The sequence below is a fragment of the Notamacropus eugenii genome, chromosome 3, assembly GCF_028372415.1.
Source record: "Notamacropus eugenii isolate mMacEug1 chromosome 3, mMacEug1.pri_v2, whole genome shotgun sequence".
NCBI classification, from domain to species: Eukaryota; Metazoa; Chordata; class Mammalia; order Diprotodontia; family Macropodidae; genus Notamacropus; species Notamacropus eugenii.
This window is the reverse complement of record NC_092874.1, coordinates 46,823,497-46,840,404: the sequence shown is the minus strand read 5'-3', so window position 1 is coordinate 46,840,404 and position 16,908 is coordinate 46,823,497. Positions and strand designations below refer to the sequence as shown.

At 40.0% G+C, this 16,908-nt stretch overlaps 1 protein-coding gene and 1 long non-coding RNA gene across 5 annotated transcripts in view; one reads left to right on the top strand and one right to left on the bottom strand.

Moving 5' to 3' along the window:
• Nucleotides 1–7,642, top strand: part of LOC140532702 (uncharacterized) — a 38,202-nt gene extending 30,560 nt beyond the window's left edge. For 3 of the 4 annotated variants that reach the window (XR_011976632.1, XR_011976633.1, XR_011976631.1), the window contains one exon: nt 2,455–7,642. This is a non-coding gene — a long non-coding RNA (uncharacterized lncRNA). The remainder of the gene's footprint in view (nt 1–2,454) is intronic. The other variant, XR_011976634.1, reaches the window with a different exon arrangement.
• On the bottom strand, nt 548–9,272 carry CCR4 (C-C motif chemokine receptor 4). The gene is made up of 2 exons (XM_072651480.1): nt 9,193–9,272; nt 548–3,362 (listed from the first exon to the last, which is right to left on the bottom strand). The coding sequence occupies exon 2, from the start codon at nt 3,340–3,342 to the stop codon at nt 2,290–2,292; it is 1,053 nt and encodes a 350-aa protein (XP_072507581.1). The 5' UTR covers nt 3,343–3,362; nt 9,193–9,272; the 3' UTR covers nt 548–2,289.
• Nucleotides 9,273–16,908: the final 7,636 nt, after the last annotated feature.

Here is a 16,908-nt window from a genome sequence, read left to right as displayed (position 1 = left end):
GGATGTGATTTTGAAGGCACTTAAGACCTAATGATATAAGAATCACAATATGAACTTCCAACCCATGACTCTCAGCTTCCTATGCTTTTCATCTTTCTCCAGATTTATTCTATCTCTTCCCATAGAAGAATCCTTCAGTGTGGCATTATATGAAATATATGCCATTCAGTGAAACAATGATTTTGAGACCAGTTTTTCCATAGTCACAAAGCAGAACAGAAATAGCAGGGAATGAGAGTACAGAATCTTTTGGGCAGGGAGCAGGGACTGAGTCATGCTGATATCTGACAATGAGATGACATGGCATGGTTTGATGATGTCTTAACAACATTATTTTGTGGCTCACCCATACTTTGTACTGTCCAGGTGCCTTGCATCATTACTCTTAGTTCTGCATCCTTTCAAAATAGGTCTCCAGACAGTAGACTATCATACCCCCACCCTTGGAAGATTTCTTATGAAATGATACACAGAAAAATAATGGGGATGAGAGCATCTAGATCTTCAGTAGCTGAATGATAGGGCTGATCAGAAAAATTCGCCTGAAAATACATACAAGTTTATTTTATTTTTGCATACAATGTAACTTGGCATTGAAGAAAGTAGTTCAAAAACCAAATTATCTTACAATCCAATGTAAAACACAATACAAAGAATCATTGTGAAAACATTAAGTAGATTTCCTCAAATGAGTATTTCCTTGGGACACTGATTTAGGTCAATAACATTTACATAGCCCAGGACTTGGATGGCATTACTGCCTGGTTCTATTCCTTTGGTTTATTGATGAGTAAGAGTTATAATTTCTCTAGAATTATATAAATTGGTTACATGATTCATACAACATATATAAGATCCAAGTAATTGAATTTCTGTATAATTGAAGAGGAGAAAATCTGGGGTATAATTTTTAGAACATATATATCTTCCCTGATGAGGGGTTTTGTTCCCAACATGAGATGATCTAATAACAGATGTTTAAGGATACAGTCTTTTAGGAGAGTGATCATAACACCAGCTGACAGCATGGGCTTTGGAAAGATTAGAGAGGCATTACCATTCCTCTTTAAGCAAATATGATGACTCAAAAATGTTTTTTTCCATCTAGGATGCAGTTAATGATGGGTTAGGGAGGTCTTATTTGTGAACAGGTTAAGAATGCCTAACACTTAGTAGTTTTAAGGTCCTATTTATATTTTTATTTAATCTTCTCGAAATTAAGTGCTCTACCTTGATTAAAGCCATTAGCAACCAAGAGTAAATGAAAACGAGTTTGACCCTCATTGTGTAAATATGGATTTTACATGACATATTTCGTTTTGGTGATCCTACCAACACATGGGGTCTTACTTAAGCTTGCACATTATTTCATTACCATGAAGTTATAAACAGCCATTATTTGTTAATTGAGCTCATCTACTAATCTAAGGCAGTAGTATATATATATATATATATTATATATAATATAAATATATATATGTAGGGAGTGGGGGGATAGTACATGCTTGATTTACATCATGTATCTCAAAACCTTGGGCATGGAGCTTCTTGCTGCATTCCCCAGGTAGACCAGAGAGCCCTTTGTTTAGATGTTTAGATGCAATTGGATCAATGAATCTCTGTGAAAAGAAATAGGGTTTTAGACAGAAGGAGTGAAGAAGAAGAATCATCAACTTAAACAAACACATAATCTGAGCTTGAGACCACCAGTCTGGAAAATGTATCATGCCCAAACAATTCAAATAAGAATGTATGTTAGCCGTTCAGAACTTAGAAAAACCAAACACAACAAAAGCAAAACCAAAATTTACTGTAGTAGGGAGAGAGCAATCAGAAACCTCTGCCTTCCATTGACTTCTTACACACAAGGCTGGAAATGAAGAACCACAGCCTGACCAATCTCAAATGTTCTGGGTCTTTCCTTTTTCTTATTGCCATCTGGATAAACTTTGGTTGTCTAGTCATCTCAGGCTACACTTTGATAGCAAACCCATCTTTGTTATCTGTCACCTTATTGATATTGTTCTCAGATAGGGTTCTTAAAATCATCACCTGAGTTGCTATTCTTGTTATGGGATACCAGCAACAAGCCAAGCTTTCTTAGCCCAGATGCACAATGACTTGATCTGGGAACTATGCACTATAAGAAGAAAAGCCTATTTGAGGGTGAGGGGCAGATTGACACCCTGGCTGAACATTTATGAACCAAAACCTGAATAGGGATCCCTAAGATTACTCAAGGAGTGTCTCAGTTCCTCAGTCCCTTGAAGGAAGGTAGTCTGCTGTCCTTTACAAAGCATCATGGATTTCGTGATCCATAGTAGACTGAGTGTGAGATGAACTAGGTGTTTCTGAAGCATAAACTTGGAGAAAACTGCAGTGTTTGCAGAATCTTAAAGGTCCCCTGCAGGTTTTGAAGAGTTGCTTGATATATTTTCGGAACTTTTCCCCTAGGAAGAAGTAGATGACCGGATTGAGGCAGCAGTGAACAAAAGCCAGAGTCTCTGTGGCCTGGAGAGCATAGTCGAGCTGCATGCCAAAGGTGCAATCCTGGAAAACCTCCAGTTCTACTAGGATCTCCAAGAAGAGCACAATATTATATGGAATCCAGAACAATAGGAACACAACCATGACTGCGAAGATCATCTTCACTGCCTTGTTCTTTTTGTCATTTTTGCAGCGGTGCAGGGTCTTGATGATCCTGGTGTAACAGAAGAGCATGATTCCAAGAGGAATCAAGAGCCCTAAGATGTTGATTTCTAGAGAGCTCATTATCTTCCAGGTGGTTGAATTCCCAGGGTACTTCTCTTTGCAGTAAGTATTGTTATTCTCCGTGTAAGATGTGCTGAATAGCAGGACAGGAAGTGAGGCTAACATGGCCACCGACCATATAACTAGACTTGTAATAACACCATAGGTCAGAGTCCTGGCTCTTAAGGCAAAAATAGCATGCACTATTGCCAGGTACCTGTCTACACTCATAAGCATGATGAAGAATATGCCACTGTAAAACCCAACCAAATACATGTAGGAGATGATTTTACAAAAGGCTGTTCCCAAAACCCACTGGTCAGCAACATAATAGACCCAGAAGGGGAGGGAAAAAACAAAGAGCAGATCAGAAATGGCGAGGTTGAACAGGTACACATCAGTCATAGACTTGAGCCGCTTGTATTTGAGTAGGACCAAAACCACCATGAAGTTGCCCAGCAGACCAAATAGGAACACCAGGGAATATAATGGTGGCAGGAAGAGTTTTCCAAAGTCCCTCACTCCCCCTTTGCTGCAAGGACTGGGGAGGTCGGAGCTGTAATAATTGCCATAGTCCAAAGTGGTTTCCATCGTCTCTAAGGTAGATCCAACTGGAAGAGGGGGAGAAAGAGAAGAATGTATTTATAGAAATGAAATCAACCAAGGCTACTCTGAGCTAAAAAAACAAACACATCATGAAAGGCAACATAGTGTAATGGATAGAAAGCAAACCGAAAGTAAGGAAGACCTGGGTTTGAGACCTGTCTCTGACCTGTTGTGTGACCATGGGCAAGTCATATAATCTCTATATGTCTTATACAACTCTCTATGACTCTATATTGCAGGACGATGCCAGTATGTATCAGTGAAAGGAGATTACACGTGAGGAGTTCTGTGCCATGGACCATTCTCCCAATACTATTTCATGTCCATCCTCATGAACATTGTCATTAGGCCTTTTTCAAGCTGGAAACTCAAATCTCCCTCATGGTCTAAGCCAGGATTTCTCAACGTAAACTATACTGTAGGCTGGCAAAATGTTGAAATTTCCCAAGAATGACTACTTGTCCCACTCAGCTTTTGGTGGCTCAGAACTTGAGAACTGGGAAAAGCAGGAAAATGGGAGAGAGAACGAGAAGCTGCATTTTTAAAAAATGCATTTTAAAGACTTTTGGTAGTGCACGTTTGGAGGACAAGTCAAAAGTTGTCACTTGGGTCAGTACGTTGAGGATGTGATTTCATGGTGGTAGGGGGTACTCTCTCTACCAGTGCAGACTGCAATCTCTCAATGACTTGGTCTTTAAGACCATCTTGAAGTACAAGTCTGATCATATCACCTCCCCTAGTCAATAAGTGCCAGTGGCTCCCTATTATCTCCAAGATCAGATATAAAATTCTGTTTGGTCTTTCATGCCCTTAATAACCTGATCCCTTCCTACCTTTCCATTCTTCTTACACTTTACTCCTCTCCATTTATTCTAGGAACTAGTGATTCTGGCCTCCTTTCTTTTCCTCACATACAATACTCGATCTCCCCACTGTGTGCCCTTTCACTAACTGTCTCTCATGCCTGGAATGCTCACCCTCCCTATCTCGGCCTTTTGACATCCTTGGATTTCTTTAGGTCTTAATTAAAGTCTTACTTCTGCAAGATGCCTTCCCTGGTTCTTCCCCCAACCTGCTAGTACCTTCTTCCAGAGACTCTCTTCACTTTATCCTGCATCTATCTTGTTTGTGCCGGGTTGTTTGCATGTTGGCTCTCCATTAGACTGTAAGCTCCTTGAGAGCAAGGGCTGTTTTTGCTTTTCTTTGTATCTCCAGCACTTAGCATAGTGCCTGACATTTAGTAAGCATTGAGGAAAAACTTGTAGATTTGACTTTAAGACCATGACTATAACCCCAGAATTCATCCCTCTGCCACCACCCTGATGATGAGTCTCAAAAATTTGCCACAGAAAACCGGGAGAGAGAAGCATAGGCTTTAGGCATTGTCTGTCTCATGATGGGTTGCTCTATCTATGCTGAAAAACCTAAGGCTGTCCTGTCAGTGGGAAGGGCTAAAAAGAATTCAAAGCCGTCCAGCTAGAGGTGTTTTTGACAGAAATATGAAGTCACCCTGAAATAGTCAAACTCATAACTCATTTGGATATTCTCAGTTTTCAGATATACTTTCCCCCACAAATCTGTGCCTCTCCTCCCATCTCTGTTTGTAGGTGCTTGCAGTGTATTGCAGTGATTCATTATAGTGTGGACACACCATCCATCTCTAAGGTCTTTCCAAGACGACGGATTTTTGCTGTGCTGGCTTAGCCTATGAGGACCCAGGAGACCCTCTGTACCACCATGAGGCATCATAGTGATAGAGGAGAGCAGAGCTATACCTAATTAGATGACTTTTTTTTCCTAAAGCTTAAGTCTTATGATGTTACCCCTCCTGCTCAATGATCCCCAGTGGTTCCCTATTACCTCCAGCATCAAATATGGATACTCTTCATGGATACTCTTCATGAGTTCAAATCTGGTCTCTAACACTTACTAATTATGTGACCCTGGGTAAGTCAGTTTGCCTCAGTTTCCTCATTTGTAAAATGAGTTGGAGAAGGAAACAGTAAACCACTTCAGTATCTTTGCCAAGACCAAATGCGGTCATGAAGAGTCAGACATAAATGAAAAATAACTCAACAACAAAGAATGAATTCTATGGTACTGCTATCCTGGACTAATTCCAGTTCTTCCAACACAAGACTCCATCCCCCATCTGTTACCATAGTAGTAACTGTTACCCTGGTAGTCCTCCACCCCTGGAGTGTTCTACCTCCTGATTTCTGCCTTTTAGTTTACTTGATTTCCTTTAAGACTCAGCTCAAATGCCACTTACTCTAAGAAGCCTTTCCCCTTACCTTACACCTACTAGTGACTTCTCTTCTTGGGGTGCCTCTCCATCTACCTTGCAGCTTTAAACTGCACTAAGATTTACGATACACCCCAAACTATATTGTTTCTATCCATTTATTTGCCATTATTATTTTGCATTAGACTGTGAAGGAAAGGGTTTTTTGCTTTTCTTTGTCTAGTGTGGAGCATTTTGCATAGCCCTTAGTATAGTGCCTGGCTTATATAATAATAATGATAAAAATAAAAATAAGGGCTTAATAAATACTAGATGACTTGGCTCAATTTCAGATAGCCCTGTGAAGCCGAGGATGATGGAGTTGAAGCTTTAGAACTAGAAGGGACCTTGGAGGTTGGTCATTTTCTCATTTTGTAGATGAAGAAACAGGCCTGAAAACTTTAGGTGACTTGTCCAGATTAGTAGGTGGTAGTAAATGGCAGACGAAGGATCTGAACCCAGATGTTCTGACTTTAGATCTGGTGCTTTTTAATTTCTTTTTGACTATCCTAAACAGTTCCTTTGGAAGCAACTGAACTAAATCAGAGGAGTTGTCAACATGAAGGAGATTGCATGGGACAAGGGTGGGAGTCCAGCCAATGGGATGATTTTAGTATTCATTATGGTGAAACTTTGGAGAGCACTCCTAGCAATGAAGTATATAATCATACACACACACACACACACACACACACACACACACACACACACACTTAGGGAGGCAGAAAGGAAGTCAAACTTGTAGATACTAAGAGCTGAAACAAATCTTGCTGCCATCTAAACCAGCCTGGACCTGAGTTATGATTTCCTTCTCCAGCCTTCCTGACAAGAGGTTGGCCAGCTTTCACTTGCAGACCTGCAAAGCCAGGCAGAAGAGCTCACTAGAATTAGGTGGTTTGGCAAATTAAAGTTTTTATCACCTGTTCTGTTTCTTAGTTATGTTTAACACCAGTCAGCTAAGGTGCAAGGAGAAATCAACCAGCTGAGGCTTTTTGCTGGACTAGTTAGGTAGAAAACCTGCAGGTTTTATCATAGTCTTCATCTGCTGCGAAGAGGGAAGGCTTGAAAGAGGAGAGGAGGCACAGGGAGCAGAAAATGGATTCCCCATTTTTATCCTCACAACCAAAACATACCTCTCTTCCTGGAAGAGAATATAAATTGAGATTTTGTAAACTGAGTCATCTGCATTGTGGGGATGCTTTTTTCCTTTGGAGTCTACATTTCCACTAATATCCCTGAGGACATCGAAGAAAACTCCCCTCTCCTCACTATTGTCCTGAATTTCTGGAACCCCTTATTTCTCTTTCTCTGTAAGGGGTAAGAGAGCTTCCCAGAATTCCATGTTCTCAGTTTGTTTAAAAGCAAGTGTGTGACATATTGTTGAGTCATTTTTCAGTAGTGTCAGAGTCTCCGTGACCCAGTTTTCCTGGAGTGGTTTGCCATTTCCTTCTCCAGCTCATTTTACAACTGAGAAAACTGAGGCAAACAGGGTTAAACTCCTTGCCCAATCACACAGCTAGTAAGTATCTGAAGCTGGATTTGAACCATGAAGATGTATGCTTCTGATTCTCAGTCCAGTGCTCTGTCCGCTGTGCCACCTAGCTGCCCAGTATGTCACACAGCGGATAGCGTGTTAGACTGGGAATTAGGAAGACTTGCCATGACAACGTGCATCAGACAGTGCCTCACTTTTCTTGTATGTAAAATGGGATAACAATAGCCCCTACCTCACAGAATTGTTGTTGTAAGGGTCAAACGTGATATCATGCATAAGGTTCTTTGTAAATTTAAAGCCCAATAGAAATATTTGATGTGGTTATTATTACTATTAGCCAAATTAACTTGCTTGCATTCCCACATTTCCTGCAGTCTCCTGGTCAAGAATTTTCACTGACATCAAAGTACATCATGCTGTCTTTAAAATGCAGTTTGATACAAGTTCCACCTGCAGAAAATTAATGCTTGTATTTAACTTTAAAACTTATGCTTTGTTCTCTCTGACACTTTGGTCAGTCTTACGTTTGTTCACTGGTTTGTTCACATGTTTTCTGAAAGAGAAATAATATGAATAACATACATGTACCATGTTAGGGTTTGCCAGATGTTCGGTTGATACAGATGTCTCCATCTTAATCAGGGGCTCCGATAACACATAGAAACAACCCTTTCAGTGTGTTTGTATGAGGGAGTGCTTATATTATGCAACCTGAGGCAATTTAAGTTCTTTGCACATAATGGCCAATGACTAGACTCTGGTATCTCCCAGCAGGCAGTGCACACTCCATAATACCTCATCATTTGCCCTCAAGAGAATTTAGATGAAGTCATAGGAAGATAGATTTATATCTAGAAGGGACTTTCAAGCTCATATCATCTAACCGGCCTTATCTTGGAGATAAGGAAACTGTGAGCCATCGACGTTAAATGCCTTGCCTCATCACACAGCTTGCAAGTGAGAGAGGTGACATTTAAACACAAGTCACGGAGGGGACCTCAGAGGTCATCAAATCCAGCCCCTCACTTCCATTTTAGAGAGGTGGAAACTAAGGCATAGAGAAATTAATTGACTTGCTCAAAGCTCCAAAGCCAGTAAGTGTCAGAGGGTAGATTCAAATCCAGGCTTTCCTGCCACTGAGTCCAATGCTCTAACCCCCATACCATGTGGCTTTTGAGCCCACTTTCCCAGCCCCATGCTGCCTCAAAGACCCTGTAATTAACAATAGTTGTGACCAGTCAGGAAATGAGACAAACATTTTAAGTCAGACTGAAGAAGAGATTACTAAGATGAAATGGTTCAGTAACCGTACGTTTCAAATTAGGTGGAAGAATAAAAACTCATTAAGTCAACAAGGGAGCAGCAACAAGGAAACTTTGGGAATGGGTGGTTTCCAGGTTGACCGTAAGTGTAAGGGGGGGCTGAGCTAGTTGACATTTTCAAGGGGAAAAATAACAGGTTGTTTGGTAAATGCATGCGTGAGTACTGTGGGTGGACAAAGAACCTGCATGTGTGTGCAAAGGTGTGCATGCATTTATGCAGAATGGATCCTGGGGCCCTGGCGGGGATGTGGGCATGCTCTGCATGTGACTGCAGATTTTTGAAAAAGGGCCCTGCAAGTAGATAGGTGGTACTAAGAATATGCATGTACCCTGTGGTGAGCCCAGAATACACTTAAGAAGTCTGGCTTGTGCCTGGGTGTGCAAGCTACCCACAGAAGGTCCCTGTGCTTACGATACATCCATAAAACTTGCACATTGTTCTATCTGAATGGGTCCATGAAAGGTGTGACAGATTGTGTGTGTGTGTGTGTGTGTGTGTGTGTGTGTGTGTGTGTGTGTGTGCGCGTGCACCTGACCATTAAAAAGAAATGAGACAATTGCGTATGTATAACCTATATGTGATTTTTTACCATCGGGAGGGAGGGTAGCAGGGGGGAGGGAAAGATAAAATTTGAACTCAAACCTTTAAATAAAAATTTTTAAAAATTAAAAAATATATAAAATTCTAAGGAGGGGGGAGGAAAAGAAATGAAAAACACTCATTTCCCACCTACCTTGTCCTTTTCACTGTGGCTCCAGGGACCAGGCTGCTTCAGGTTTCCCAGTTGATGCTAAACTTACTCAGAAAGCTGTGTGCTAAATATGACTGGATGTCTTTGAAGGTGTGTGGCGTGCTTCCTGTGATGAGCCAGTCACCTTAGTCAAAAGACTTTTATCAAGAGAGAGATCTAGGCTTAGCTAAAATAAGCTTTTTCTCTCTTTGTCAGCGAGCAAACCTACCTCAGGCAAGTGGGAGGAGGTTCCTTACAGAGTCAGTTTCATCAAATTGGGGTCTATCATGTACAAAGATGCTATAGAGAGCATGGACATCCTTGATGCTTCACATCTGCTTTTCTCCTATTCTATTTTTTAAAATTAAATTTTATTTTAAAATGAATAATATTTATTCTGTTTCCCACTCTCTCCTTGTAACATATGTACAGTCAAGAAAAATAAATTCCCACATGGATCATGTCCAGAAATATGTCTCCTTTTGCGCATTTACTCCATCACCTTTCTGTCAGAGGGTGGGTGGCATGCTTGATTATCAGTCCTTTGAAATCATGATTGATCATTACATCGATCATAGGGCTTAAGTTTTTCAAGGTTATTTGTCTTTACCATGTTGTTATCACATAATTAGATCTCTGGTTCTAGTCCCTACACTTGGCATCAGTTCCTATAAGTCTTCCCAGATTTCTCTGAAACTGTTCATTTCATTGCTTATTATAGTAGTATTCCATGATATTCATATAGTATAATTCATTCACCCATTCTCCATTGATGGGCACTGTTTCGCTTACTTAGTAAGCAAGCAAGGGAATGAATCTTATCAAAGTTAAGTCCATTTTGAACAGGCGTGCTACAGAGAGGACAGTCATCTTTGCCACTACCCACCTGTTGGATTCTGGAGAATTTTACTACAAGGCCTTAGCTGGCTTTACCTACACATCTAGTATCAAACAATATCAGGTAAATTGAATACGTTTCTTTGGTCATTTTACGCTGGCTTGGAATCTTATTTTAAGGGAGCAGGCAAAAATCTAGCTACTTTTCAAAGATAGATGTGTCTATCCAATTAAAAATCTTTCCCTTGGAAATTATTTTTTTATTTGCTAGCTCAATGAACATATGGGTGGGGAATATTATAGCTTTTCCCTAATGAGCTACTTGTCATCATCCTTCCTTCTTGTCATCATCCATTCATTGATGTGGAAAATTAAGGAATTTGCTGTTTACCAGGCAGATAGTATTTAATCTATCAGAATTAATTAAGCCATTGTGCTAAGGACTGGAAAGACAGAGACAAAAATGAAACTACCCTCCCTCAACCAACTTGCCTTCTGAGAGTAGTGTTTGTTTCACTGGAGTTAAGGAGAGAGGTAGGGAGGAGGAGTGAAGAAAAGAGAGAGACAGACACAGACATAGAGAAACAGACAAGAGACAGGATCTGAGACTGGATTTGAACTCAGATCTCTCCAAGTATAGACCTTGTCCTCTACTTGTGCCACCTAGCTGAATGAGGTATAGTTCCTGCCGTCAAAAAATTTAGAGGCTTGTTGAGGAAATAAGACAAGTGAGTTGAAAACTTAAGAAAAATTTACTTTAGGGACATTTGTTATCCTCCCATTTTAAAAACTATTCAAATAAGTTAATTAAACATAACTGAAAATCTCTTAAGAAGTTGAGTAAATGGACAGGAATCAATTTCTATATGATGGTTCACTATAACTAGTGAGGAAGTGGGAAGAAAAAACATTTTAAAGGTACTTTGATAGATACATTTTAAAATGTCTGCCCCTTAGTGTCTTGGGGGCATTTGTGTGAAACTCAAACCAAGATATAGAATGAATTAAATTCCAGTCATGAACAAAGAAATGAACTTCCAAATGACATCTTGTAATAAAAGAAAAAGTTGATCTGCTTCAAATATATTATGCTCCACATGAAAAGTTCCATCACCCAAATGCCTTGAAACATAAACAAAAAAGATTCACTTTTACTTTTCTAAGTGATCAACTTGGATTCAGTAGAGACCAACTTTAAGGATCTGACTTTAAATTTCATATATATATTCATGTGCATATCTTATACACACAGAGTAACTGAGTCTTAAAAATATAAAGAAATATAGTGGGCATGATAGATGAGAAAAAGCCCCAGGACTTGATTTTTCATGATGATTGGGGCCCAGAGAACAATATCACTTATTGAAAGAGCCCCCAAAAGCAATACTCTTTCCACTGTACCAAAATGACTTAAGATTCAAAGTTTAAGGTGGCATTTTGAGTTGCCACTGTAAAGAAGAGGGTAGATGCAGTCTAAAGCAAGCTTTGGACCCCATTTTGATGAGGCTCATTGCTACCAGCCATATGATTCAGGATCTCTGCAGTTCATGCCTTTAAGCATTAGGTTTGGTGCTTTTTGCAAGAACTGACCAGAGAAATCTTTCAAAGATTTCACTGTTGCAGTAACTGGAAGAGAACACATGCCATAGACAAATGAGGCAGCTAATAACAGTGCAAGGTTGCCATCTGAACTCAGCACTAAGTAAGCGGTGCAAACGCTAAGAGCTAATGGAGTTCAAAGAAGAGAGAGGTCTGTAGAGGAAGGCTTTTGGAAGAGGTAACTTTTATTGACTTAGAAAGAGCCACAACGCTCAGTCAATACATCCTTACCATGTGCCAGACACTTTGGTAAGTGCTAAGGATATGCAGACAGGCAAAAAGCAATCTGACCTCATGGAGCTCACATTATAAAAAACTATGTATAAATAATAAGATTATAAGGGGGAGAAAAGACAGAAATAGCTACTTGTGTACAAGATATATACAGAGTAGATGAAGCTAATCTGAAGGCTCTTTGGGGATTGGGAATGTCCCACTGCAGAAGTTGGGATTTGAGCTGATTCTTGAAAGAAGTCATGGAAACTGAGGTAGAGTTGGGGGCAGAGCTTTCCAGGTATGTAGCAGAGTTAAGGCAAAGGTTTGGAATTGGGCGATGGAGCATTATGGTCATGGAACTTCAAGTAGGTCAGCATAGCTGGATTGCAGAGCGCATGAAGGGGAGTAACATGTGAGAAGGGTAGCAAAATAGGGAGGGGCCAGGTTATGAGAGCTTTCAATGCTGAATAGAAGACTTTCTGTTTGATCTTGGCAGTAATAGGGAGCCACTGAAGATCTAAGAGCGACATAGTCAAAACTGCAGTTAGCTGTAGAAAACAAACTTACAGAAAGTTCCCCTATATGCTCCCCTCTCCTAAATTTCCCTATTATTGTTGAGGACATGACAGTTGTGTATCATATGATCCAAAAAAACTATAGCTAACTGTAGTTACAGCTGATTGGAGGATGAATTGAGTAGGGGGGAGTTGAGACTCAAGATCAAGTAGAGGCCTATTGAAGTAATCGAGGTGAGAGGTAATGAGGGCCTGTGCTAGGCTGTGTGAGTGTGGGTGCGAAGAGGATGTACGGAAGAGATGTTGTGGAGGTAAAAACTACAAGATATGACAACAAATCAGAGGTGAGTGTGTAAGTGGCAGAAAGGGGACATATAGAGGAGATTTCTTTGTTAATTATTCAGTCTTTTCAGTTGCATCTGACTCTCAGTGACCCCGTTTGGGGTTTTCTTGGCAAAGATACTGGAGTGGTTTGCCATTTCCTTCTGTACCTCATTTTACAGACTAGGAAACTTAGGCATACAGGCTGAAGTGACTTACCCAGGGTCACACAGCCAGAAAGTCTCTGGGGCCAGATTTGAACTTCAGACTTGGCACTCTCTCCACTGCACCACTTTGCTACCCCAGAAAAGATGTTGGAAATGTATAAAACATAAGATTGACAACAGATTAGATATATGAGATGAGTTCGGGGGTATGCAGAAAATATTTAATAGTCCATTCTCTGGAGAAATGTACACAGGACACATTTTAAAGTTTAGCCTGAATTATCAACATTTTATCCATTCCTTTATTAAATGTAGACAAGAAAAATAATAAATGAAGCTCAGATTTATAGTGTTTGCTGCTTTCTAAGGTGTAAACGCTCACACTGAAAATTTAACAATCAGCTTTCACATTAGTGCTCCAAGCCACCTCTTGGTGAGATCTAGTGATGAGTCAAAGCTGATGCTGAGGTTGTGAGCCTGGTGATGGGGATGATGGGCATGGCCTTCACAGTAATAGGGAAATTTAGGAGAGGGGAGGATGTAGGGGAACTACAAGTTTCTACAAAGAACTAAGAGAGATTAGTCTTCTTATGGCAACCTGAGCACAACCTTTTGGTCCATATCTGTAAAGTAAGAGGTTGAGCTAGAACAAGTTTTCTTTTGTCTTTTTGTGCCATTGGAAGACTTTGGAAGACTGGCAAAATCCATGACCCTTTCTCAGAGTGATGTTTTTCAAAGTACACAAAGAAATAGACATATGGGGCTACAAAGAAAACTGTATTGAAATATAGTTCTCAAAACACTTTTTAAAAAAGTTTTGGACTCCAGGTTAAGATCCCCTGGACAAGACAACAGTTAAACCCTGAGGTTCTTGATTATTTTCTGTACCTTCTGGTCACACCTTTATGGAAGAGGAATGATTTCAGATTAATGCAGTATGCAGTAGGAGACTGTTTATATGTAACATTTGTTGCCATATGTTCAGAGGGAAACAATATGAAAGGCAACCAAACTTTATTATTTAAGAAGGTTCATTTATTGTCTTAATTATTTAAAGAATATGAAATCCTTTTGTTAATGGTGTCAAAAATTTAAAGAGGACTGCCCCCTAGAGGGTGATTGTGATAACTACAACATCTCAACACTCAGACCTTTAGAAATCCTAGGTTCATAGGGATTTTAGAGCTGGATGGATTTGGGAAGTTAGCCCGGGAAGAAATTTCAGAGCGTCCTTTGGGCAGCCATGCCGACATCAAGTGAACTTGACCAAACCCACTCCAGCCAAATCGGGGAGTTTTATATTGTCCCTAATCTCAATCTCTGCATCTGCCCTTGGTGAGGCAGCTAAATGCAATGGCTAGAACCCCGGCTTTGAAGTCAGGAGAGACCTTGGTTCAAATCTTGTCTCAGACGTTTATGAGTTGGGTGACCCATGGAAACTCACTTAGCTTCTCAGCCTTAGTTTCATTATCTGTGAGAGGGATAGTAAAAGCACCTACCTCATGGGAATTTTGTAAGGACCAGCTTAGGTAACGTATGCTCATTGAATTCATCCAATAAATATTTATTAAGTGGTTCCTATGCATCAGGCAGTGTGCTAAGTGCTGGGGATACAGAAAGAGGCAAATGGCAATCCCTGCCCTCAAAGAGTTTAAAATTTAACAGAGGAGGCAACATACAAACAAATATATACAAAGCAAGCTATATACGGGATAAATAGGAAATAATTAACAGGGAAGGCACTGGAATTAAGAGGGGTTGGGCAAAGCTTCCTGTAGGAGGTGGGGTTTTAGTTGAAACTTAAAGGAAGCCAGGGAGGTCAGTAGTCAAAGTGGAAGAGAGAGAGTATTCCAAGTAAGGGGGACAGCTAGAGAGAATGCCAAGAGCAGAGAAATGGAGGATCTTGTCCATGGAAAAGTCAAGAAATTAGTGCAATTTGATGAAAGAGTATATGTTGAAGAGTAAGATCTAAGGAGACTGGACTTGTAGGTGGGGCTAGGTTATGTGTCAAGTACTCTGCAAATCTTAAAATACTATAAAAATCTTGTTGTATAGAAGTATGAATAGAAAGATTTTGTATCTATTTACCTATTTGTGTCTAATGATAGTCATCTCTAGGGTGGGGGGAAGGAAGAAAAAAAGAAAAAATTACAGGATAATTTTATTATGTATTTGAAAGGAAAAGCAAGTCATACATGATGGATTTGCAGCTTCATGTGCAATCATCTTTTTTGTTATACTATGCTGTGGAAATGCTTGCTTGATTCCATAAATTTATAAAGAAAAAATGCTATTGTTAACAATGCAGCTACCTACCACCTGCCTTTCTAGTTTTCTTACACTTTCTTCCTCTCCTCACAGTCTACTATCCAACTCCTTACTGGTTTTTGAGCACATGGGAATCCATCTCCCATGTCCAAATGTCTGTCCTGACTGGTCCCTCCTGTCTGGAATACTCTCCCTCCTCACTTCTGCCTCTTCATTTCTCTGAATTCCTTCAAACCTTCACCTCCCTAGGCAGCCTTCCCGTGGTCGTCCCAGCTCTTAGTGCCTTCCTCTCTGAGATTTCCTTCCATCTGCTCTGTATATATTTTGCATGTCCCTGAATTGGAATATAAACTACTTTATTTTCATATAGATCCCAAGCACATAGCACAGTGATTGGCACATTGGGAGCACCTAACAATTGCTTGTTGATTGACTATCTACATGACTTTGGGCAAGTCATATCACCTCTGTGGGACTCAGTTTCCTCAATTGTAAAGTGACGTGGTTATAGTTCTAAGTCTGATTCTCTGATTTCCAAGATACTCCCCAGCTCTAATATGCTATTATTTTGTGATTTATACAACCAGTTTTTAATTGTTGGCACCAACCAAGCAATGCTATTTATTGAGCATGGACTATTAATGTGGTACTCTGCCATCTGCTTTGAAAGATGCAGAGAAGTGTAAGATGAGGCCCATGTCCTCAAAGTGCCATTAATCTAATTGTGGAGATAGGTATGGAGATAGAATAGTCATTGTCTGAACCTGTAATTTCATTGGCATAGGAGCTACTTGGCAATGAAATTCCCTTTATCAATGTGGATCCATAAAGGTTCAGCAACTTACAGTCTTTGAGAGCTGCTTGAGGCACTAAGAGGTTAAGGGATTTGCCAAAGATCACACAACTGGTCTGATTCAAATGTAGAACTTGGACTTGGGTCATCTTGATTCTGAATCTGGTTCTCATTGTTAATAATTTGCTAATGTTTATAAAATAAAATATTATCTCATTTGATTCCCATACCAACTCCATGAGGTAAGCACTATTACCCTGCCCATTTTACAGATGAGGATACTGAACCCAACAGAGGTTAAATGATGACTAGACGTGGCTAGTCAGTATCTGAAGCTGAATTTGAACTCCCAGTTCATTGATCTATTCACTATGGCAGGCTGCCTCACAATATAATACTTACAATACTGTGCAGTTCATGAAATGTGAAATGTGAAAAATGAATTTTTGTAAATGTGACAGATTTTTAGAAGAGGAAGACTGACTGGAGGTTTCAGGGTAGGCCTCACTAAGGAAGCAGAGTTCATAATGGATCTTTAATAATAAATGTCCATAACATCTTTTCTCGTATCATCTCTGGAAATAAAGGAAGATTTACCAATCTTCTTCAGAGGCTAGCTGAAGTTTCCTCCACAATAAATGCCTCTGCTTCTTAGATGTAGCTGGTTTTCATTTAGGAGATTCTGGCAGTATTCACTATGGAAGTCCACTCAAAGAAACAAGGAGGGGAAGGGAGGGATAAGTTAGATAGGATAGATGACCTGCCTTGTTGGACACTTGGCTTATTTGGTCTCTAACTTGACCTCAGGCTATGTCTTCTGCTTGCTCTGTAGACCTTGAAGCTACCTCATTGTTCATCTAGTCTTTTGATATGTGGGCATGCCTACTGATTTAGGTCTTCTTTGTTTATACTTGGTGTTCATTACTCCAGTAAATGATCCTCCTACTTCATGCATGAGCCTCTTTCTTGCAGCTGACTGTCCTAACTGTACCTTAATCAGCAC

What these genes read in the sequence shown, in the direction of transcription:
- CCR4 (XM_072651480.1), bottom strand. Translation starts at nt 3,342, where the DNA reads ATGGAAACCACTTTGGACTATGGCAATTATTACAGCTCCGACCTCCCC.